The sequence below is a fragment of the Argiope bruennichi genome, chromosome 2 (genome assembly GCF_947563725.1).
Source record: "Argiope bruennichi chromosome 2, qqArgBrue1.1, whole genome shotgun sequence".
Classification (NCBI taxonomy): Eukaryota; Metazoa; Arthropoda; class Arachnida; order Araneae; family Araneidae; genus Argiope; species Argiope bruennichi.
In genome coordinates, this window is record NC_079152.1 from 63386796 (window position 1) to 63413110 (window position 26315).

Genomic DNA, 26315 nt, shown 5'->3' on the forward strand with positions numbered 1-26315 from the left:
TAATAATATGATTACTGATAATAGAGTCGCTGAGCTTTTAAACTTTATGGGCACTAAAGAATATCTGTCTTAAGTTATGTAATATCTCAAGAATTTGTCAACAAAATTTTCTGATTCATCATGAACAGATCGATTAATTAACAATGTTTAATTTTAAATGCATCAAACACTAAGAAAATAAAATGAATTGTTTAAAATAATCGGTCGAAAACAGGTTTAAAAAACTACTTAAAAAACGATGTACTTAAAACTATAAGCATATACAAAAAATATATAACTAACATAAATACAATTTACTTACAAAAGCATGCAATTAACCTAAAAATAATTTAAATCATCCCTTGATAACGGTTGTCATGGCAACAATCAGAATGCGCATGCGTGAATTTTCTTCGCCAGCTCCGGTAACGCAAATGCGTGGATTTTTCTACGCCAGTTGGGGTAATGCTATGCAGATTATACATTTTTAATTTCCTTTATTCTATGTTATTGTAATTCAAAAGTACTTCAGAATGAATCTGAAACATGGATTAATTAACAATGTTTAATTTTAAATGCATAAAACATTAAGAAAATAAACAGAAACGTTTGAAATAATCCGCCGAAAAATGTTAACCCTAGCCTCATTACTGTTGGGAGAAAAAAACAATTGAAGCCTTATTCATTTGGCGGTGGGGAAAATGGAAGATTTTTTTGGCGGGAAAGTTAGTTTTTAATTAATAATTAAAATTCTAATTAAAATTTCACCCAGGTGCACATTCCCGACCTCTAAGGTATACATGTACCAAATTTGATGGCTGTATGTCAAATGACCTGGCCTGTAGAGCGCCAACACACACTCACACACACATTGAGCTTTATTATAAGTATATATATATATATATATATATATATATATATATATATATATATATATATATATATATATATATATATATATATATATATATATATATATATATATATATATATATATATATATATATATATATATATATATATATATATATATATATATATATATATATATATATATATATATATAAACAGATTATATATTCTATATTTATATATTTTACTTTCTTTTATTTTCATACATTTTGCAATGTGATTTCTAAATAATAATTTTAAGTATACAGATGTTTCTATGTCTGTTTAACGATTTTTGATATTACTATGAATTCATAGACAAAATTAATCTGTCCTTTATGTATATTACTTTTTTTCATTTTCATACATTTTGCAATGTGCAAAACTCTATTCAAAACCTATTTTCTATTATTTCCATACTCTATTCAAAATCTTCTCAACAGAGTGTAGGAATTTGGGTTTAATGTTGACTGTTATTGATTTATGAAAGATTATTAACATTGGGTTATTAAATTTTGATGTATCTTTCTATTAAAGCAATTGTTTAAATGAAGGTTGAACTATAATGATAAATGATTAATAATTCTCAATCTGTTAACTTAAGGATATTTATTTATTTCTAAAGTTTCTTGCTCGCATGACAAATAAAAAAATATTTTATGTTTGGTAATCAGATTTTATCATCTTTATTTTTACTGTGTTTTTTTATTTTTATTATTATTATTAATAATAATAAGCTTATTGAAATTCTATGATTATTGCTTTTGATACCTTTAACTCTATTCCTCCAAAAAATAATTTTATGATTCATAACAGGAGTGAAATTTACTGCTATTATTTTTGTAATTACAAAAGATTCCTTCACTAATTAAGATTATAATAGGAAATCAGGACGATGTTTAAATTATTCTAAGCCTTTAACTCTGATCAAATCATATTATTGAATTTAAAATCCAAAGTATTCCTTTTTAAAGTAGCCATTCATCTTTAGAAAAATTTTCCCCTTCCTCTTTAGGTTTACAGAACAGACTTCAGAAACAGCTTGATAACAGTGATGAGGAAAGAGACAGACTGCAACAACTGGTACTTAAACTAGAGAGTCGTTTACAAAAGTATACAACAGAAGGAGAAGAGGTACAGCTATGAAAAGAATTAGATTATTAGACTAATTGCAAACAAAAATATAGAATGCTAAATTTTACTTTATATTAAAATAATTATGTTATGATGAATGATCTATATTTTTTTAAATAAACATAGATATGATATTTAATAAGAAGGAAATATAAAGGACTAAATGTGTGCATGCATATTTTTTTAAGTAATGCATTCATTTTTAATAGCTATAAATATATATTATTATTAAATATTTATAATTTTTTTTTTGTAATTTTTAAAATAATACCCCTTAAGTTTCAATATATACGTCTGTGTATATTCTAAAAAACTGTTTTGAAAATGATCACAGAGACTCTATTAATTTACTGATAAATGGACATACTTATCAACTTTCAAACATTAAAAAAAAATTGTATTATATTCTTCACTACATTTCAGTATTCTGAAACTACTTTCTAAATAATACTGAAGGATATGTTATACGATTTCATTGCTGCCTTTGCAGAATACTCTTTTATAGATTAGAAAAACTTTTTTATTTTTTCTTCTTTTCTCTTATTAACTAATAATTTTAGTGACAAATTCTGTGCATGTAGAATAGATCCACATCCAAAATACAATTGGAAATTCTTTAAACTTTATTGAATGTCTATGAGGAAGGACACAGTCGTCTGTAGAATTGAATGTATTCACTTAACTATTTGCATCTAAGCATGTGATGAATGATAATAAATAATAATTTTAAAAAAGGCCAACATTTCGCATGAAATGTAAAAGGCATTTGTTGAAAGCATTTTGTCTCCTGTAGTTTCTTTCAAAACAATTTGCTTGCATTAAATCAGTTTTTCTCAAAAAAATCAAGATTATAGATTTTGATCTGAAAATTAAATATTGTGTTTATTAATAATAAAGTGTAGCATTAGAAGGATTTTTAAAAGATCAGTTTATTGCTGTATATTGAAATATGTCATTATTTAACGCATTAAATGTCTGCCTGTTCTTTTTTATGCAACATAAGCAAAATGTTGTCAGCATTAGTTTACTTCATTTTTTATTTATTTATGCAGCACCTCTCATTTGATACTCCATCTTCCATATATTTTCTAAAAACTCCCATGTTAAATACATTCTTATGTCATCATATTTTAAATCTCACACGATGATGGTAAACAGCAGTCTATAAAGACTGATATGCCAAATGTATTTTTGGGCAACAAGTCTTTTTTTTTATTTTGTATATGTGTTAAAAATACAATTTTCAATTTATGTTTTTAAATTTAATACACATATAATGTGAATTTTAAAATAAAAGCATTTAGTTATCATTTCTTTCTTCAAAAGTTTGGCATTTGTGAAATTGAGAATTTCTAAACATTTTTTTTTTTTTTTTAAATATTTACCTTTCTCAGTTCAAACAATAATGACACTTAAGACACTGCTTGATAGAATTATGTTAAATTGTGATTTCTATTTCACTTATCACAGCACATGTTTCCCCACAAATTTACCTTTTTTTATACAAATTATTTTTGCTTATATGTCTTGTCTTAGTTAATGCAAAAATGTATGTAATTAAAGCCTTGCACATTTTAAAAAAATTATTCACAAGTAAAGAATCTTCATAATGTATTTTACTTTATTACAAATGCTTTGACAAGAAAATGTATAGATTATTATATTTTTTCATATTTTTTTATTATGAAAAATGGCTTGTTTGTTTTTAGAATTGTTTTAATAAAGGAAATTGTAATTCAAATGACATTATTATAATAATGCAGGAGATTTTATGCTTTGAACATGATTTTCAAATAAAACTACTACTAAAAACAAACTACTTTTCCATTATTTTATTTATAGGAACGCTGGGAACTGCAGCAAATGAAAGCTAGACTATCAGTTCAACAGAAACATTTAGATGAAGAATACAAGTTACAAGTGCAGCAAGTTGAAAGAGAAAAAGAAAAGATACGTTTATCTCAGGTATTCATTCTTTCTTTCCTTTTCCCATTTCAGCTTTATGTGACCTACCAACTTAGTTTTAAATTTCTATATAGCCAAAACAACTGATCCTAACTTTAAAAAAAAAAAAAAAAGAATTTATTCTATTATAGAAGCAGGCAACATTTCTAAATATATATGGCTGATTGGTTGATAATTTATATTAATTTGAATAAAATTTGCTTTTTTAAAATCTGTTTATGGGAATTAAGAAATTTTTTATTGCTTTAAATTATATAGCTTGCAAATTTATGAATTATATATTCTAAAATATGCTAGTATATTAACATTCTATTTAAATTCACTTTAGGTTATTTGTATGCTAATAGTATTTGATATTCTTTTAATTCTCATGGTGTTTTTACTTTTTTATGGATCTTAGAGAAAAAATAATTAATTAAACATTTCATCACAAAAAGCAGCTTATCATTTAATAACATTTTGAGTTTAATGTTAGATAAAATATTATTAATTTTAATATTCTAATTCAAATGGAAACATTTTAAATCCGAATAAGTATGCTGAAAAGAAAATATGTATGCTTGAAAAAATGTGATAACTCCACAAATCAGGTTCAATCAAAATTACTTAGTTATATAATAATAAAATACATCTATCTCTCAAATTTTAATTTGGATTATGGTCATCAGTTTGATTACGAATAAAACTCCAAGACTTCCAATCAAAATTATTATCATTTTTTGATAAATATAAAAAAATAACTATAAAACAAATTTTTTCTGTCTGAAAACTATGATTCCTTAGAATTACAGATTGTATTGCTAAATTTCTTTGCTTTTTAGAATAAGTACATGGTTAAACAAATAATTTCGTTCTTCAACATTAGAATTTACTTTTTTTCAATGCAGATTTTATCTTAGTACATTTTTGCTCTAGAGCCATTTATCATTTTCCTTAGTTTTGTTTGAAATTAATTTGATACAATTCTATCTTTTAAATTGTGATGTTTTTTTTTTTTTTTTTTTTTTTTTTGTATTTGTGTGATTTTAATACTTGAAAAATATAATTCTTTCAAATATTTCATTTGGTGTCTCTGTTTTTCTTTTTCCATATGCAGGATTCTTTATTACATGAGCAAAAAACTGTCCTTGTCCAGCTAGCACAAGAAAGACAACAATTAATGCAAGAAAAGGCTGATATGGAATTTTTAGCTAAGAAGATCAAGGAAGATGAGGCAAAACTTCATGTCAAAATATTAAAAGTAAGACTGTAAGTATAATATAAGCCAAGTAATAGTTTAAAAAGCGATGTGAAGAAAAAGCCAAGTAAAATTTTAAGAGATAAGTTAAACATCTTCAATTTTAGCTTATCAAAATAATTTGCCAAAACGATAAAGAAGGGGGGAGGGTAGTTTTATAAACATTTTTGCTATAGTTGTGCATTTATAATACTGATTAGTTAATGAGTTATTGTTCCAGCATTTATTTACATATGCTGCCACATCAAATAGATTTATTAATACTTCTTTTTTGCAAGGTTCTTAAAAATGCAGTGTATTCTAAAACAAGCATGAATTATTATTAATGCCTGTAAAATATATATAAATAGAAAAGAAATCCTTAAAAATTTACTATTTTTCAGGAAGAAACTTTCATTGATAGGCAAAAACAAGTTCTACAACAAGAACAGAATAAGCTTAACTTTGAAAAGAGTAATATGAAACAAGAATTGGAATTATTAGAACGAGAGAGAGATGCCCTTCAGTCAGAAAAACAGATGATAAAAGATGAAAGGCAAAAACTTAATGAATTAAATTTTAAACTGAGAAGGAAAGAAAATGAATTAGAAATGTTATCTATGGTAAGTCATTCTTCTCTCTGTTTTTTTTGTTTGTTTGTTTGTTTTTTTTCCTTTAAAATAAGAGTTTGTATTACTTTACCTTTTAGAATTATCTGTTCTTATATATTTTTTTTTTACTATATTCGATAAGAAAGCTGTAAGACATTTCGTTTTTCCTTTGTACACTTTTAAATAAATACATGTATTTTATTGGATTTTCATTGATTTTAAATATTATCTTGAACTTAAATAAAGAAAATACTCATTGTTTTAAGAAGCAAAAAAATGATAAACTCTCAGTTCACTTTTAAATGAATATATGCATTCCAATGTTTCATTTTATCTATTTTAAATATTTTCGAATGCAAATAAAGAAAAAAGGACACATTGTTTTTGAAAGCAAAAATTATTTATTTGATAGCTCTTAAATACTTTGATAACTGTATTATATATATATATGAATATTAACTGTAATTTTTTGGCATTCAAGGGATATCAACCTTTGTTGAAATATATTCCATGCTAATTATGTTCAAGTTCTATTATTAATTTAATTTTTCATTTCATTTTTAAAGTAATCAAATATGGATAGTTTAAACACAGCTTTAAATTTATTGTCAAATTTCTATGTAGTATAAATATTTCTGTCACTCTTATTCATTATTAATGTGTGTAATCAGAAATTGTTGCACTTTTTAAGCATCTTAGCAATAATAATAATAATAATAAAATAAAATAAAATAAAAAAGCATCTTTATGAATGTATATATATATATAAACCAGCATATTCTCCATATTATAGGATATTTCTTTGCCTAGTTTTTTATCGCAAAGTTTTTAAATATTAATTTTAATTGTATATTTTTAATTTTAATACTTATTTTATATTTGTACGCCTTCTATTGCAAAACAAGTTGTCTTTTGGGTTTAAAAAAACACACTATCATTATTGAAAAATTATCAATTTTTATAAGTTTAACAATAAAAATCTGCATACTTTTTCGACATTTCATAAAATTAACAAATTATCAGTTAATTTTGATGAGCATCTCTTTCTGAAGTGTCGACATTGATGTAGAAGCATAGCATGTCCAAAAATTTTGAACTGGATTTTTATATATGCAGCAACGAATAAGATTCGACATGACTCGAGTGGTAAATAGCAATTTTTTTTCTACTTTAATTCTCCATGTTTAACAATCTAGAACGCTTTATTTTCAACCATATAAAGCTATGAGCTGAAGTATTACATGATGGTTACCATCATAAAATTGGAAGAACTGCTACAAAATTGTCAATAGATCAATGCTTTGTTCTAAGTAAATTTCTTTAGATCAATTATTTCAATAGAAAAGAATAAAAGTGCTTAAAAACGGCCAGACTATAAAAAAATATACTATCGCTTCTTACTTCTGAAGTTTATTATAGAGTTTTTTCGGATGTTTTGCACTTAAAAATTTAATAAAATCTTGTGTTTCAACTTATATGCAAAAATAAATAAAAGAAAAACAGAAACGAAAATGATTTAACAATTCCTAGTTTTTATAAATAATGGGGGGAGATTACAAATGTAAAAAATGCTTTAGTTTGAAGCTAAATGGAGATAAAAATATTATATATTTAAAAAAAATAATTTTTGAAACCTGCATGAAACAATATGTTATATTGCTTAAAAATTTAATAACACCCATCAAGTGAAAAATCTTATTCAGTGAACTGCTTTAAAGTTTAAATTAAAACTAAGAAAGCATTTTACTTTTTTCATGACATTAACAGCAGTTAAATCACATGACTCAGTGATTCGATGAAGCAATAATATTGAATTTCATTACAATAAAAATCATTGTTACAAATTGTATCCAAAACTAATTTTTCAAAATTTACTAAAAATAAAGAAAAAAAATGCAATCATTCAAACCAAATTGATATAATTGTAAAACTATTTTTTTAAGCTTTTAATATGCCGTAAAAATACCTTATGTGCTATAATTTGCTTTAATGTTGTTGCGGAAACACATTAAAATTCTGATATTGTTTTTTAATTAAAATTCTTATTTAAAACGTAAAAAAATGTATTTCTAGTTAGCCTTCAATACGCAAGAAACAACTTTCTTCCAAACTTTATGGTCTTAACTTCAATGGTTTATGCTGAATGTTGCTCTGTCAGTCAAAACAAGCCTTTACCTAAACCGGTAGAGAAATTTCACCAGGGAAAAAAAAAAGGGATGGGGCGGAGAAGAATTTCAGAAAGAGAATAGCTATAACATAGACAATTTTTTTTTTAAATTTAAGTTTCAGATATAGCAGCATTTTTTGATAAAAAAGTAAAATTTACCGAGATTGCTTCTACAAATAATAATCTTCCATCATTTAAAAAAAATAATAATAACACGAGAGAAATCACGATCATTAAAAACTTATGACTTCAATTTAAAATTCCTTTTCACTGGATTTTACGCAATTCACTAACTTAATTATACATGTAATGTATTGAAATTAATTAAAGTACAATACAATTCCTTTGATAGGTGCTTCAAGGGATAGCTTCAAAATGACTTATTAAACGACAATCATGGTCGAATGTGTAACGTACTAGAGAGGTTCATTTTAAATGTATAAGCTTTTCCTATGTTCGATGTATCTCTATGGCGAATCAAATTCATCTTGCTTATTCTTATTTTCCATTGATCGGACCAATCTTCGAATTCTTCTTAATATAAAACGTTAAACATAAATTTATTAAACATAACTAAAATAAATTCCTCACCATCTAAGACACTAGAAATTGAAATTCGAATGTTTTTTGTGTCGCAACGAATATTACACAGTATGTGTTTCATACTGCCCTTTGGATACCATACCAATATTTCAAAAAACGGTGATGCATATTGCTAAAGAAAGAGGAAGCGAAGAAAAAAAAAAAGGTCATCAAATGTTATCATAATATGGTCTATGTCTTAATATGGTCTTAATGTCTCGCTCTATTTCATTCTGGATTCCTTCTCTAAAGTCTTCCCTTTTGTCGGTTTTCTTCCCTGATGCTTCCAGTAAGCAAATCTTTATTTCCATGCTTCTGATTTATCGTATTTTTAAAAAAAGTCTTTTTGCATTTCTCAAGACAATTAAGCATTTAATAAAGTCCTTTCAAAAGTAAACACTTTTAAGGTGCTTAAAAATGTTTTTTAAATTTTAAAGCATTTCATGAAGCTACATTTCCTGTTATTACATTATTAATTGCTTAATTTTGTAAACTGGAAACTAAATAAATAAAAATATTGAAAATTTTTATAAGTTGGATACTGCTGAATGATTTCATTTGCAAATGAATACTAGCTAATATAACAATCAGTAAGTTGAAAAGTATTATGCATGTATAATTGATTCAGTATTAATAGAAAGGTTAACTTATGTAAACAAAATTACTAATATAATTTAAATGTAAGAATAGTCTCTTGAGCATGTTCACACATGTAAAGGGATATTGGTAAAAACATATTATATGACATGCAGAACTTCAATGACTTAATGCTTCATAGAATATTTTTGAAGTTTATTATTCAATTTCTGAATAAATATATTATTTCTCTGGGCTTTTTAAATCAGATGGTAAACCAACTATATTTTAATATAGAAGATAATATGTTCATAAACTCCTGAATCTCCTGATGCAAATTTATTGGTTACCAAACAAAAGTTTGTATCTAAAAAAAATTTACATTTCTTTTCTTGAATAATTGAATGATTATTTTAAAGATAAAGTTATTAAAAAAATTTTCAGTAGTAATAAAAGTTAAATTTAACAATTTAGGATTTTTTTTACCTTTATAGTCCACTACAGAAGAAAAGGAAAGAGGGCAAGCAGAACATGCAGCTGCTCTGAGAATTAAGGCAGATCAACAATCAAGAGAACAACAAATTACAAAAAAGATGCAAGAGCTGATGGAAAAGGAGCATCAAATATTATCTGTATAAATATTTGACTAAATAATATATTTGATCTAATTATCACTAAATATTATTTAGTTAAATAACTGTACAGAAATTATTGAGTAATTTTACCATCTAATATAATGTATTTTCCCACATATTCTATAAAAAAAATTTTTTTAATCATTATTTTTAATGTTTCAGAATTTAAACTTTTATAATATTAATTTGAATTTTCATTTGCTGAAAGCAATCTTTTCTTATCTTTTATACATTACAGTTAAAAAAAATAGAAGTAAAGATTTTTTTTTTAAATATTTATTTGGCTGTTAATTATCATATATAGGAATAAAAGTAAACTTCTTAATAATGGCTCTGCTTCTCAAATATTTAGTAATTGGAATTTAACACTGGAAGAGATTTTTCTATCATCTGTTTAGATCATAGGATATAGTAAATTATATACTTACATTTTTGTATTTTATTTTTTTGTTAGATATCCGTGATTCAAGACCAGTTTAATACTTAAAACTTCATTTAAATTTTAAACATCCAATAATTTTTTTAAAAAATTTTAATTATAAAAATTGTTTTTTTTTAACATAATGTTATAAAATATATATATTTTACAATTTTCTTATTAGGAAAAAGAAAAATTAGCAGAAGAGCGACTTGAATTAGAAAGAAAGAAAAATTCTGTGCTTTGCAACAAATGTAGGCTCTCTCTAGGGCATCCAATAAATGGTAAATTAAGAGGATTTATCTTTTTCTGTTTTGTCTTTGAATCCAGTATATATTTTATATTATTTTGTTACTGATATTGATGCATTATTTTATTCTTGAATCCAATATTTACAATTTAAAATAGTTTATATTTAAGTCAATTTTTTTTTGGTATAGTAATTCATAGTTTCATAAGTAAAACAGCAATTTTCATTAAAAAAAAATTAATACTTTTTTATATTGCATATATTTTCTAGAATTTAAATAGAATATGATTGTAATCAGTGCTTCCAAGGGTTTTAAAAGGTTCTGCTCCCAAGATCCCTTGGAAGCAAATCTGTAATTTTCAATTAAGCATTACCAAATTTAAAATATATTTTCAATTTGTAGATCAATTGCTGAAAAGAGAAAATCTCTTAATTATTCGTTTCACTATTTACTAATTAGATGACAATTTTCAGTTCAAAATTTATAAAACATTTAACATTTTTTTGAATTCCACATAACTTTTGCATTAATTTATGATGTCCATAAAAGACTTAATTTTAGTTTATTAATTTAAAATTAAGATAATTTAAATCATATATGATATACAGGCAAATCAGTTAAGTGATTAAAACATTTACAATATTCTAATTCCACTCCCATTTAAGCATATACTTTCCAGTGAAGAATAATAGAAATTTTACTATATCATAAGCATTAATATTTTTATTAACAAGTGTATTACATTTAAAGCATCATTATCATTTTTAAAGTGTGCAGGAAATAGGAGAGAATGTCTCTGCAAAAAGTGGGTTACAGATATTGGTGGTAGCAAAATAATTGCATTTTAAAAGCATTATATATGACATGCTGTTTTGGAGAATATTATTATTCAGAGATATTGTTAGGCTACATTTAGGATTTTAACATAGAAATATTATATTTTGTAAACATGAACAAATTTGCAGATATTCTAAAATAAATTGTGTAATTCTTTTTATACAATGCAAATCTTTAGCTTTAATTATAATGTAAAAATAAAATTTGTGTTGCAGTTTAATCACAAATATTCATTATGATTCATTTAGAACTTATTTCTTTTTATATATTATTTCTGAATGTATTTATTTTTCTAATAAATTCACCTCTCTGTGCAGTAAAACTTGAAATCAAGATTTTCATTTTAATCTTTTCAGTACAATGTTAAAGTATAGATAATAAATATAAGTAAAATATGAAATATTGCAGTCATTTAAACAACAAATTGATATATAATTACAAAATGCTATGTTTTCTAATAAAAATAAATTTTTTTCAAAATTTGCAAGAAAATTTTTTTTTTAATTCATTCTAAAATTTTTAAAATAACTGATTTATATTTATCTTTTTTTAAAGCTCCTCCAACTGGAATTGATCACACATCAATCAGCAATATTAATGCCTCACCAGTTGTTACATCATCTCTTATGAATGGGATCTCAAATCCTATAGTACCGCCTCATCTAGATCCAAGCTTGGTTGTTTGGTATATAACAGCCCAAAAAGTAACATATTAATATTCTTTATAGTAGTTTTTTTCTATGCTTTGTGACTATGTTACCTGTGAAATTGCAACTTTAATAATTAATTTTCTAATTCGTATTAATGTTTTTAAAGAAATTTAAAAATATATTTTTTTAATTAATAAACCACAAAGTTATTTTAAAAAGTAGACAAACAGGTGTGGAAAATTTATGAATGATTGTACAATTAATGTAACAACTGTATAATTAATGTTTATTAAAAGGTAAACTTTTTGTAAGTTTTAATCAGATTTGTAACATAAATTGATTAATAATATATCTTATTACTTTATCAAAATAAATTTTCCTGACATGTAATTCTGACAGAAACAATATAATGTTTATTAAAATTTATTATCATGTTTTTATTAAATTCAAAAAGCACATTTTCTGTTTGTTAAATGAGAAATATAACAAGTGGAACTAAAAAGCTTATTTCTATTCAATGCATAAACATTTGAATTCATAATAAATGTTGTTAAAAGAATTAAGTAATGAAATTCATAAAATTCTTTAAGAACAATATGTTATGTAATTTAAATAAGCTGTATTCAATTTCTCTCATAATCTTAAAATAAAATAGACTTAACAAAAATAAAAATATAAAATAAGAAATTGTTCTAATTTTCCAGAAATTAGTATGATTTATGCTTCTAAGTTTTGATTATTTTTTTTTTCAAAGATAATTTGCACTTTTTTTAAATCTTTTTTTTAGGATAGAGAATTTTTACAAGAGGAGCTGTCTTTCTTAAGATCACTGAAAGAATCCAGCAAGAAAGAATCCTCAAAGTTAAATTTCTCTAAGAGATAGAGATAAATATGTCATTTTGAGTTTTTCATGAGCTTTGATTCTACCTTTCACTTGGTATCAAATGAATGAAATTTAATTTAATATAAAATATATGTTAGAAAGTGTATAAGATATTTATTTATGAATATGAATAACAAACTAGTCAGCAATAAATAAATGAATTTTATTTTTTGTTTACATAATTCATTCATTTTGTTACATAATTCATATAAAATTGAACAAATCCCAACACATGAATTATATAATTATAAAGAACATGTGTATAAGAATTTTATAACAAAATTTCCTACATGATAAACATAAAAATTTTATTTTATGTAATAAGTTTTTAAGAAATCTTTAAAAGTCTTATCAAAGTATTTTTAAAATACATATTCAAATTTCAGAATTTTATATAACATTAGCTTAAATATTCTAATAAGTTAAAACTGTATTTAAAATAATTACATATTTAAATATAAAACATGGTGGCATCATGTTCCAAATATTTACTTTTTTATTATAGCTTCACAATTTTTTTAAAAAGTCATTTTATAAAAATAATTTTTTTTATAACATGACTTTCTAATGATTATAGCAATATACCTTCCATTCTTTCCAATATTTTCAAAAGGATTTATTGATTGCTGAAGACTATTTATAATAAAATTTCCATATGCTACTATTGACAATATTGTTATTTCATTGGTTGTGATAATTAAAAAAAAAGTTGGTAATGAATTCTTGTAGCTATAACATTCTCTAAGACTTCCTATTGATTTCAAGACTTTCATTTTGATGATCATTTTGCTTACCCTGAATATTGGTTGTGTGTTATATAAATTAAATATCTAATATTGCCCTTGCTCTTTAAGTTTCCATGGCATTTTCCTTGGTCTATTTAGTTTTCCTTGGGTTATTTGAAATTTCAGATTATCAGAGTCCTTAGTATGTACAATTTTAAGAATCTGGTGCCTATTTCTGTTTTTTGCATGAAATGTTTGCTTTAAAGTTAAAATCAATTAATTTTGACAGTCAGTAAAAGATGTGCTTGAATGATTTGGTTAAACAATGAAATTGGTTAGAATTTCATAATAAAAATAGGTGACCAAATAGCACAGACCAAACAGCACTATTAGCAAACAAACATTTGGCTTAATAATTAAAAAATCAGAGTGTAATTTTTTCTTTTAACAATAGTTATGATATCTATTTAACACACAGAAGGTATCAAATTCATAGCCTGGTAGGTACAAGAACACTTGGCATTCTTTTAGATATATTACTGGATTCAGAATGATGAATGCTTATATATTTTAAACCAGGGCAAATCGTCTGTGTTAGGTCAATTTTTTTTTTTTAAATCATTGCCAAGTGCCAAAAATTGTAACCCACTCATATAGAGTATTTCATATAACTCTCATCACTGATGTCATTATAAAAAAGAAAATCATTGAATATGAATTATATAATTAAAAAGAACATATGTATAAGAATTTTATAACAAAATTTCCTGCATGATAAACATAAAAGTTTTATTTTAAGTAATAAGTTTTCAAGGAAATTGTCAAAAATATGTAAGAAAATGGAATTGGCATTATTGGTATGACAATTTTCCGAAAATCAAGACGTTATAAAAACTTGTTGTATATATTAATATGCTCTACAGCAGACTTACTAATCCGAACTGTTATAAATATATAATTGAATGATCAAATTGATTAGGTTGCCAATATAATAAAGTATAAAATAAGGTAACTGTCTTTTTTACCTTAATTTATCTTTTAATAAACGTTACACATTGGTGTAGCAAAGATAAGTACAGCTGGTACATGAGTGAACCTCTGGTTATATTTAACTTCAAAATATAAATAAATATACAAATATTTTGTTCTCTTAATGTCCTCTAACACTGGTATCCAGAAAAACTATATATCTTCTCTCACTTTATTACAATTTGAAAATAATGTCATAAGATTAAATTTACATATTAATAGTTATGAATCAGAGTACACCAAATTAATAGCGACAAAATATTATTTATAATTAAATTAACAATTTATTCTGAAATGTCAGAAAATTGCAGACTTCATGGGAATTATTAACTTACAATCAACTTATCAGGCATTAGAATTATTTCAAGAGAAATTGAATTTGCTTGTAATGTATTTATAAATGAATTGTTTAATTATATATCTTAGTAAATGGAATATTTTATTTCTTGAAGTATATATGTTAAATTGTATCTTAGCATAAGTTTTGCATATATAAATTATTCTATAGAAATATACACTTATGCATATTATAATGTGAAATAGAAAAATAATAACAGTTTTTTTTTGTTGATAATTTTGGTTATGCTTTCATCAAATTCTACTAAAAGTTTACTTGCTTATAAAAAAAATTATATAACTGGACCCCCATCAACTCCCCCAATGTTATTTTCTTTTTTAATCTTCCAAATGCTGAACTAATTTGATCAAAGAGATTTACTAACTGAAAAAATAAGTTTTAAAGTGAATAAACAAATTTTGCTTTTAAAATTTAAATAGATCTCTTAAGAATATTTTATCTCAGGAATTTTTAGAAAATATGCATAAGCACATAATTATCTCATTTTGCACAGAATATGAAATATGGAAAAAGTCAATCTGCCCACTTTGAAAGTTAATTTTTGAAATAAGAATAGCAATATTTTTGTGGCTAGACCCCAGTTATTAAAAATAATAACTTATCTTTATCTCATTCTTAATAGACATCTCCTTAATAAGAGTAATTTAAAATAATTAATAAAGAGTAATTTAAACTAGTGGTTCCCAACATTTTTACAGTGGTTACTGTAAAAGGGCAAAACAGCAATTTATAACCACTGATAAATGACAAATGAATTTCAAATTCATACATAGAGTGGTAGTCACTAATAAGTGATTCAAATTATCTATAAAATAAATGATTCACAATATCAAATTTAGAATAACAACGTTTTTAGAAATGTTTTATTATTTATAAAAAGTGTGAAATAATTTTGTTAATTAAAAAAATCTGAAAAAAATTGAGCATGGGAATATTGTTGACAAAATTAAGCTACCTTTTCATTTACAGATAACAAACTACCATTTGTATGAAAAATTTGTTTATTTCAAAAGGTTTATATAAAAAAGTTTTATTAAAAAATTAGTGTGTCCAATTAAGTAATATTCCAAATTTAATCAAAGTTCTTGGAATTTGAATGGGAAAAAATTATAACTATTATTTAAAAAATATGGTTACAAAATTAGAAGAAAATTGTGGCTGTCTTAAATTCATATTTTGATATGAAAAGTAAAAACTTAAGATTATATAAAGTATAATATGCCTGCCATGTTCAGTATGTATTCAATTATGTTGATATTGACAATAATTACTAACTATATTATTGCAAAGCACACTTACTTCATTTCAAGACACATTTATTTTAACACATTAGGAATATGATATTTACATGCAAGTTTTCAAAATTTTAGAACATATTTTATAAACAGAATAAATTAACAATAAATCATTTCAAAATAAATAAACACAATTCACTTTTTATAACAAAATTATTTTTAACAAAAAATAATTACACCAATATGATAATACGATAAAGGAATTTTATGCTCTTTCAGTAAAGAAACGATTAGGATAAAATCTTAAACCTTCAATCGAATCATCTCTGCATGCAATACCTTCCTTTTCCAGAAACAGCAACCTCTCTTTAGCTATAACAAGTGAGACTTTAGAAAGAACTGACAGTTCATCAGCAGTTAATGATCCTTTTTCTTTAAGAATTTCCCCAACTTTATGAGCTTCTTTAGCAGTATCATGAGTTTCTAAACGAAGAACCATGACACCACTATCAAACTTATGGAGTTTTACAAGTAAATTCAATTTTTCCAACATCAAACAAGCATTCAATAAATCTTCAGGAGAAATTAATTCTACTCCTCTTGCCCGATTCACTCTGCAGTATACCTCTGTTAATGATAATATTCCTCCAGCAGTTTGCAATGGTTTGAGTAAAGCATCAGACAGCTGCTTTGCAAGTTCAGTATGAAATGCACTACCAGAACCATACTCAGATTTAGTTACAGGATCACTAATACCTAGACTTAGCAAATGAGATTTGAACTGAATTGTTTCATCTTCAGTAATATCACTCTGCTTCTCTCTCAATTTTTGTGAAACACTTTTCGAAAGATTTACCATTTCTTTAGCCATTTTCATCAGGTTCTTGAGATCTTCAAAAGCTTCTGAAATAGTTTCACCAGTAGCTTCATTTCTGTCCCGGATCTGTCTCTCAATGCCCACAATACCAGCACGATACTGCTTTCCTTTGGGATATGAAGCAGAGGGATCTTCCCAAGCTTTTTTAGCTATTGCATCAGACAAAGAATTGAAAAACTCTTTATCTCCTCCTCCTCGAAAGGAAAATTTAACAAAATTGAATGGGCTGTACTTTACAGGGCCAGGTTTTTTATCTTCTTCCAAAATAGCACTCAAATGTGCAATTATTTTGGCACTTTTAGTCCAAGTGGCACTCTCTTTCTCTATCAGAACAATCTGTGACAAATTCAGACTCATATCAGTATTTGGGTTAATATCATCTCTCCATCGAAGTCTGTGGGTAGTTAGAGTCAAAGTACCCGATTCAAAAAGTGTCTTTTTGCTTCCATCATACAATTTTACACTACCCTGATTCAAAAGAAGATTTTCCCCAGGATGAGCAATATCTTCCCACCACTGAAATCGATCCATTTTTAATAACGTAAAATAGAAATTTAAAGTAACTCCATTCTTCAGACACAGAAAGATGAAACTGTAGGTAATTTGCCAAACGTTATTTTAACAGGTAACTAGTCTTTAGTTGTATGTCATTCAAAAAGTATCTAGAAAAAAAATATATAAAAAATGAAATTAAAATTAAATTTATTATAACAGTAATTAACAAAATTTTATTAACATAATATTGAACTTTTTAGCTGTTTATTTCAAACAATAAAATAACTACAAGTATTTAATTTTTCAATTCAATAATGGTTACTGATCTAGCTTAGTCTAGTTAGATTAACATTGCTTTTTTAAAAATATAGCAAGGATGTTTTCAAATGAACTTTGTAATATGGAACAAAGATCAGATGATGAGGCTAATACATGAGCTGGCACAACTAAGATATTATAAAATACTATATTAAAGATTTCAAATTAAAAGTTTTGAATTTATTTATTCATTTTTGCTTATAATAGATGATGCAAAAATATGAAATTTAGTAAATAAATAAAAAAACTAGAAATGACTCCATTACGAAATTTATAATACATTAAAAATTTAGACATTAGCATAATCTATCAGATGCAAAAATAATATCATCAAGATATAAAATCAGACAATTTATGATCTGAAATGGAGAGGGGAAATACATTATAAAGCATGCAAGAAGAAAATACAATCTATAAAAAACAAAATGCGAAACCAGATGTGAATTACGATGAAGTTAAAATAATATCTGTGAGAGACATTTGATTTTTGTAAATGAGTACCAGCTAATTATTTTCAGAACTTGATTTATTACAAAATCATGAATTGTGAGACTTGGGAGAAAAGCAGTATATATAAGCAGCAGTAAAGAATTATATATATTTTTATACTTATATATGTAATAAAAAATTATCTGTTATGAAAATTATTTAGTTAAATGCATTATGTTTTCATTTTTTAATAGATTCGGTCCACAGTGTTATTTTTACACTAGTGAGATTTTTTAGATATTTGATATTAAGTCAACCGAAACCCATTCTCAAAATTATGCCTTGATTTCTTTTCTCTTTAACTTCATTTATGGTTTAATTTTATTTAAATTATCATATTTCCTATGATTTATTACAAAAATTTACTATATATAACTACATAAATATAATTTATAAACCATCTTTCATTTCATTCCAGAATTTTCTGATTTTTTTTTTTGTATAGACTAGTTAACTTCTATAAATTAATCAGTATTTGTTTTTATTGCAAAGACTGAAGATGAAATTAAAATTATCTTCTATATTGATAAGAATGGAAGAACTATAGTCTACTTTTTTTATCTACAGCAGTAACGTTATAAAAATACAAGTTTTCCTAATTTGCCTAGAACAGTTTCAATCATCTCCAACACAATTTTAGGCTGGACAATGAAGGATTAGTTTGATAAAAACATTATTAAAAAATAGTATAAACATTATGGGTTCATTATTCAGGTATACATTTATTTCATTGTGGTTAATATAAAAAATTATTAGGTTAAAGAATAAATTATTCAAATATACAACAAAATCTTTAAAAAATAATTCTATATTAAATGAAAAAGTGTTTATCAGCCTTTTGAAATGTGTTATAGAATACTTCAGCATAACACTTTATGCAATATCTCCACTACATTGTTCAGTAATATTAATGTTACACCATATGCAGTGGCATTATAACAGATAAAGCAATTAAGACATGGCATTATTTTTTTCATCCCTTTATGATAATTTTCTTTAAAGAACGTGATATAAATGCACTAATGTTTTGTTCTCATGATACCTGTAAGGCTGGCACTTTAGGATAATTGTAACTCTTTGCCTGCTTTACCACTGACAATATAATTAAAACATTGAAACTATATTGTAAGCATTTTGTGCTAATAGGGTACAGACAGAAGGATTTTATCAATTTTGTGCATACAACTACTAAGCAACAGTACACAATTAGTTCAGTTATTGCCATATTAAGTCATACCTTATTGACCACTTTAAAACAATATGGCCATATGGCAAATTTGAAATGAAGATTTAATTGACAGGGCAAATCTACTAACTTTTTAAATATATAAAAGCTGTTATGATAAAAAATTCTGATACACGTCAACTTACCAAAATAAAGGCAAAAATTATGATAATATGACATTGATGATTTATTTTAAAATATCTGAGAATTGTATAATTGTATTGTATAGAATTGTATAATACATCAAGAAAAATATACATATTGCAATTTTTTAGTCAATTCAATCATCATAATATCAATTAAGCATTGGTATTCAAAATTAAATATTCACTTTTCAATATGACAGAATTAAAATTCCACTAGTACATGAATCTGTTGTTTCATAATATTATCAAATAATAACATTTATATTTATCTTTGCTTAAGAGATTTTTTACTGCAATTTTTTACTTTATAAATTCTTTATAAACATTCAGATTATTAAAACTGTTCAAAGTGTTTTGGCCCAAAACTGTTTTTAGAATATTTAGAAAACTTTTATTTAGTGTTTTGAGTACTTTAACAAATAATATATTAGTAGCCTGTATTTAAAATACGAGGGAAGAAAGATTCAGCATTAAATGTATCTATGAAGTAAAATAAATTTTGTTTGAAAGTTATTTTGAACTAACAAACTATTATGTCATAAATTCAAAATTATCTCGAATTTTTTTTCCCCTATTAGTTTTCTTATATCATTTTCTTTCAACGAAAACTCTTTTATATCATATGGAATTGTGTAAATAAGAAAATTCTTTAGATATGGATCAATATGTATACAATTGAAAAGATTTTTACAAATTACAAAATCATTACAAAAATTCTTTTTTATGTATAAATATTAGAGTTTATTTCATTTAAGTTCAATGTTAAGTTAATATTATAGAGAAGCTTTGATATCTATTGCTGAATTATTGCTGTTTTATTACTTTTAGAAAGAAATGGAATAAAACTAAAAAAATATAATACATGCATATTTGACATTTTATAATAAGTTTTATGTTTTTTTTTTTTTTTTTTTTTTTTTTTTACTAAACTTTAAATAATATTTTTGTATTTAAAAGTATAAACTAAATTATGATTCCACTTACTACTTTCCAGGAAACAATAACTGATAGATTTAATTGTTAAAAAAATAATTTGTCGAGCAATTCAGTCAATTAATCTACATACAAATATAATATGGTTAATTCGGGTTTTTTTTTTTATTTGAACAAAAAATTAACAATATAAATTTACTTTATTATCCTCAACTTTTCAATCGATATTGTTGCGTAAAATCAATAATGTAACAATCATGGTTAAAGTGCATAAAATGATAAAAAAAATTAAATGTTGCAAAAACTAATAGCTTATACGCATGAAACAATTTCTCTATAAAATTCGGCATATAATAATATGATTCATTTATGAAATGTATTTGTTTATACAACCAGAGATAAACCTTTATTTGGAAATTTTAAGCTTCAAGTATTTATTTATAAACATAAACGACAAGCATATTTTTTTGCCACTAAAATTAAATATTATATCATCTAACATATCTAGCATAAAACATCAATATTTTATTACATAAACAATTCTTGTGTCGATTTGTCTACACTAAAATTAAATATTATATCATCTAACCGTTAAAAGATCAATATTTTATTATATAAACAATTCTTGTGTCGATTTGTCTAAAGTGAAAAATATCAGGTTTGAAACTTACATTGGTACCTTTGTCTTTAATTTCACAAAATTTAATACATTCAGGGAATTCTTAAATTACAGTCCGCTTTTATTTTATTTTATTTTATTTTACTTCTTCTTATAGATCAACAAGTACTGAGATGAAAAAACACAATTATCAAATGGGAAATAATCATTCCGCTCAAGAATAACAGCAGACGATAAGATATTGCAGTATGAGGAAAATGTTTTGACCAATGCAGATTGCGGTACATTTATCATCCTAGAGTTGAGATGCATAATCCACGATTTTTTTTTTCTTAATAAAAGAATATATTTGTTAGTGTTATTTTATTGCTTTTTTTCAAATACCTGTTATTTCAATCCCATTATAAATTTTCCAGAATTTTTATTTATAAAGTGTATAAAAATATTTTAAATAAAAATTTTCCTTTTGTATTATATTTTCTGCCAAATATGTGGTTTTAGTTCTATATAGTATCAACAGATGTCACTAGGAATCGAATAATCGGTAGCTGCTTTAATAATTTTGATGCTATTTTAATAGTTAATTTAATAATCTTGCATCACTTCGGCTTCGATTGATTATAATAAATATCTGATTACATTTTTTTTTTTTTTTTTCCTGTTTCAAGTAATTCAAAACATCACACATCACTCAGGTACTTTTTTTAATTTATTTATTTATCCTTATACTTTCTGCGTTCCATGTTCCTTTACATCCAAGAGAATAGTTTCAGCATGTTTTGTGTGTATTGAAACCTAAATATATTTCCCCGTGGTTCTTTTTATTTAACTGATTAAACCTGTTCTCTGGAGATATTTGATCTCGAAATTGAAGCACTCCAGAATAATTCTTTTGATACTATATAAAAATTCTAAACCTTTTTAAAAAATGATTTTTTTTTTCTCTTCGTGATTTATTTTTATTCCATCTTGAAGGTAAAAAAAAATAAAAAAATAGCAATATAAACAAATTTCCTAAAAAAGAAAAAAAAAAGAAACTTTACAGTCTCTGAAAATTATTTTTCGGTCAATGTTTGTAGACGGGGAAATCTCCTGTAGAAGATAATCCTTCACACCCCTCAACAGTTTCTTGGGGACGAGTTGTAGAAGTCATATTTTTTCATGTCTCCTAAAATGCCTTTTCGAGAGCAGTAATCTCGCTCCTGGCTTTCGTAAACGAACAAGAAATTTTTTTTGTTCCTTTCCTTTCGTTCAAATAGTTATGTATAAAATTTTATAACCTGCTGTACTTTTCTTAATTTTTCTATTCACTGTCAAAGCAACAGACAATACAGTATAATATTATATAATTTGGCAAAAAGTATTCTACAATGTTGTTTTAAAATATTGAAACAGAACAAAATGCAAGATTTTTGTTACATTAATCAATATAAGGTTCCAATATGGTATAATACAGTTTTTCCGGTATTCAATAAATCACTTAAATTATTATAAATATTTTTAAAGTTAATTATTATTACCTATTCGGTCATGAAAGACAAATCATAATAATGCGTGAAATAAATATTGAATATAAAACATTCCGTAACATCTTGATTTAAGTTGCTAAGCTTTCATTTACTTACAGATTCGAACATGGATCTATTTGCTTTGCACGCAAAGACTCATCCATTGAACCACCGAAAAGGTGCTTGGCAAGCCTCGATAATGATTATTGAATGTTTGGCTTTATAGGAACACCGTGTACTTCTAACTTTGGACTGTCTTTTTAGTTTAATAACTCTTTTTACAGTCTCTAGTTGAGAAAGTGATTTGAAATGAAAGAGGAAGCGATTTTGTTTGTAATTAAGATTTGCTTTGAATATAGATTAAGAAAAATAATTTTAATATATGATTTTCAAATACATGGGAAATAAAAAAAAATTATTTTTCGGAAAGTATTTGCCGTTATTAGTTTATGAAAATTAAAGCTTCAGCATTAAGAAAAATTACCTGTAATATCCTGAAAAAGATACTATTTAAGCTACTGTTTAATTATAATGCTAAAATTTCGAATATTAAGTAAAAAATATAATCGATTTTATTTGTAGTGTATGAATATTCAAACATACAATTATAATTTCAGTAGCTTGTGTGATTTACAAGGAAAGAAGAGAACATTTTTAAATAGAAAATATAAGCAACTGAAATTTTAAAATATTATAAATAAATCCAACCCTGTTTATTAAAAATTAATTTGCTAAAAATATAAAATAAAATTGCAATGTTGAAGCTTTAAAATTCCTAATTTCAACATTCCTATAGAAATTTATCAAACGTCAATTAATTTTCACATTTAAAATAATTACATCGCAGGTTTTTATTCGTATTGTATAAATAATTATAAAATTGGTTGTGTTTAATGTTCTGAATAACTAAAGAGCGGAAAATTGCATATAATTAATTCCGTTTTATGATGTTTAAAATAATAGTATCTTTTACAAAGTTTATAATAAACCCTTTTACAGAAAAAATTGAATTAAAACTGTGATATTAAGCCACTTCTAGGTTTCAGACAAGGACAAAACTGCACAAAAGCAATTTGCTTACTACGAAGATGAGAACAATCCCTTAATTCTATGGATGATCGAAATCGAACAGACCATTTTCAATAAACACAGTTAAATGAAAGGAAAAACATCTTATAGAGTTTTTCATTCGTGGCCTTTTTCCGGAGTTAGATTCGAAATGTAACTCCGGAAAATAATGGTTAAGGGTTCTCATTTTTTAAAAATCTAACTTCCATAATTTATTCTAATAGTAAACAAAGGAAATATTTACAAATGAAATCGCTTTCACTTTGAGTTCTTCGTTTATTTTTAATTACAAAATTTGAAAAAAAGTTATTTATTATTATTAATGACAATCCAAAATTGAATGTGGAAGTGCATGATATTCCAAACCAAACGCACAATTGCCATAATCGATATTGGTGTTTCAAGTCTCGTTGGTCCGGTGGTTAGAACGGCACATAATAATCGTAAGACCCTGACTTCGAATTTTAAGGGAAAATGAAAATATAGTGAAAAACGGAAATATGGTGTATGAAGGTAAAAAATAATCAAGAAACGTGCTAAATTTTCAAATGTTTTTTACACTAGCAAGTAATTTTTGCATACTCATAGGTAATTAAACGAATTTTGAGAATATTTATAGCACTGGAAACTAATATGGTGGCTACTGGGAAATCTAATTTTACAATGATTAACATCGGAACTGAGTATTGATTAATATAGCAGAAGTCATATTTTACGCTGCTTTTACCTAATTTTTCAATATCATGCGCTATTTGCAGGTTTAGAAAATTTCATTTCCTGACCATAAAAAAGTTTACGAAACCATTATAATTTCGACTTTTGTAAGATATCAGCAATTATTTTACTGAGTTTTTAACGATAACCAATTTCTGAAGTATAGAGATGCGTAAACGTAAATTTGCTTTTAGGTAAGAATACATTCATTCTCAGCTCACAAATATCTTTATTACTTTTAATTTTAAAATATTTAAAGAAAAATCCTCAATGCTACATTTTCCTTACATAAGAATTTAAAAAAAAAAAAATACAAAGATTTAGCAGAAAAATAAATAGCTTTAGTAAAATAAAAATAAAATTAAATTGCAGTTATATTTTTTGTCTTTACAGCGTCAGCTTATTTTGTTTATATTTTTATACATTTAGATCTAAAAAACATATTTACAAAATCCCTTAAGAAAGCATATAAACATAATTATTTTAATTCTCCTATAATAAAATTCAATAAAATACACTTACAAAGGAATCTCAAGATACATGAACAATAATTTAAATAATTTATTTATCAATGAACCTTCATCATAATATATATTTCGAAAAAATAATACAGTTAATAATGGAGAAAATTAATAATAAAATAAAGGACATGAAAAGATTTTCAAAAAAGGCCAGCTTTGGCATAGAGGAATGATGGTAAAGCTTACTAAGAGACTGTTAGATACTCTACGTCAGCCTCATAGAAATTTCTAATTTTTCCAGAAACGCAAACAATCGCGGGGAAGAAGAAAGAAAACAGAAAGGCCAAAAAATTAACCCCTCTTGATGAAAGGAAAATGTTTCGTGAACTTAAAATGAAGAGCCAACTGTTTCAAGTGCTCGAATTCAAGCAGGATGTAATTCGTGTTTCAAGGTAAACAATTTTCAACTACATAAATAGGTCAAATTCATTGATTTTCAAAATCTAAAACACTCAGAGATAAATCCTCGACTATCAAATAGACTTCCGACATATTCTAAGATGAGAAAAATTTAATTTAAGTTGTCCAAACGATTACCATTACTAACTAACATTTCCTAACAATGAAGAAATTTTTTTTTAACTAGACAAAAAGGGAATGGATGTCTAACTGCCTGGTTATTAACTGGAAATGGAGGGAATAAGGTTCAGTTTCACTGAATGAGAAGCAAAGGATTGCAGATTATATTTAAGGACCGAATCCGAGATTATTATTAAGATTAAGGCGAAGCATAGATGTTCAACAAAAATAAATACCCTTTGACACGAACTGTGGAGTAACATTTGTTCTTTGCAAATAATGCGGGAGTTTTTCCATAGTCATTTAAAAGCCCTGATTTTAAATATAATAAAACCTTATTTGCTTCATTTTTTAAGGTACGCAGCTATGAAAATTTTCTACTTTATTACAAAACAGATTTTATTAAATTTTGCGATTTTCTTTGCAAAATATAAACTTGCTCTAATAATTACAATCCAAAAACAACTAAAAATCAAAATTTTATACTATAATAATTTTATATTTATTAGAAAAGTTTTCATACACTGCCAAGATTTATTTCATATTTATAAAGATGGAATTCTGTAATTGGTTTTTTTCTTCCAATTTCTTATATGTTGAATATTTGAAATTTTAGATTTTTATATTCTCAATGAAAATAAGTTATATATTTCTAGAATTTAATTATCATTTATTCGATTAATTAAATTAAATTTTGATTCCATACCAGTGATGCTTTCTGATAGTGAAAAAACTGATTTA

The 26315-nt window shown here is 24.8% G+C and overlaps 2 protein-coding genes across 5 annotated transcripts in view; one reads left to right on the forward strand and one right to left on the reverse strand.

Annotated features, from left to right (window-relative positions):
- LOC129961931 (fas-binding factor 1 homolog) overlaps window positions 1-12934 on the forward strand; it is a 33982-nt gene extending 21048 nt beyond the window's left edge. For all 4 annotated transcript variants that reach the window (XM_056075572.1, XM_056075570.1, XM_056075573.1 and 1 more), the window contains 8 exons: window positions 1886-2004; window positions 3847-3969; window positions 5066-5209; window positions 5590-5808; window positions 9616-9753; window positions 10359-10458; window positions 11818-11966; window positions 12700-12934. In XM_056075572.1, coding sequence (XP_055931547.1) covers window positions 1886-2004; window positions 3847-3969; window positions 5066-5209; window positions 5590-5808; window positions 9616-9753; window positions 10359-10458; window positions 11818-11966; window positions 12700-12795 — 1088 coding nt within the window. In that variant the 3' untranslated portion in view covers window positions 12796-12934. The remainder of the gene's footprint in view (window positions 1-1885; window positions 2005-3846; window positions 3970-5065; window positions 5210-5589; window positions 5809-9615; window positions 9754-10358; window positions 10459-11817; window positions 11967-12699) is intronic.
- Window positions 12935-13228: 294 nt separating this feature from the next.
- Window positions 13229-21513, reverse strand: LOC129961774 (vacuolar protein-sorting-associated protein 36-like). Its single transcript, XM_056075338.1, has 2 exons — window positions 21297-21513; window positions 13229-17681 (listed from the first exon to the last, which is right to left on the reverse strand). The coding sequence occupies exon 2, from the start codon at window positions 17548-17550 to the stop codon at window positions 16408-16410; it is 1143 nt and encodes a 380-aa protein (XP_055931313.1). The 5' UTR covers window positions 17551-17681; window positions 21297-21513; the 3' UTR covers window positions 13229-16407.
- Between the last annotated feature and the right edge of the window lie 4802 nt (window positions 21514-26315).

What these genes read in the sequence shown, in the direction of transcription:
- LOC129961774 (XM_056075338.1), bottom strand. Translation starts at nt 17,550, where the DNA reads ATGGATCGATTTCAGTGGTGGGAAGATATTGCTCATCCTGGGGAAAAT.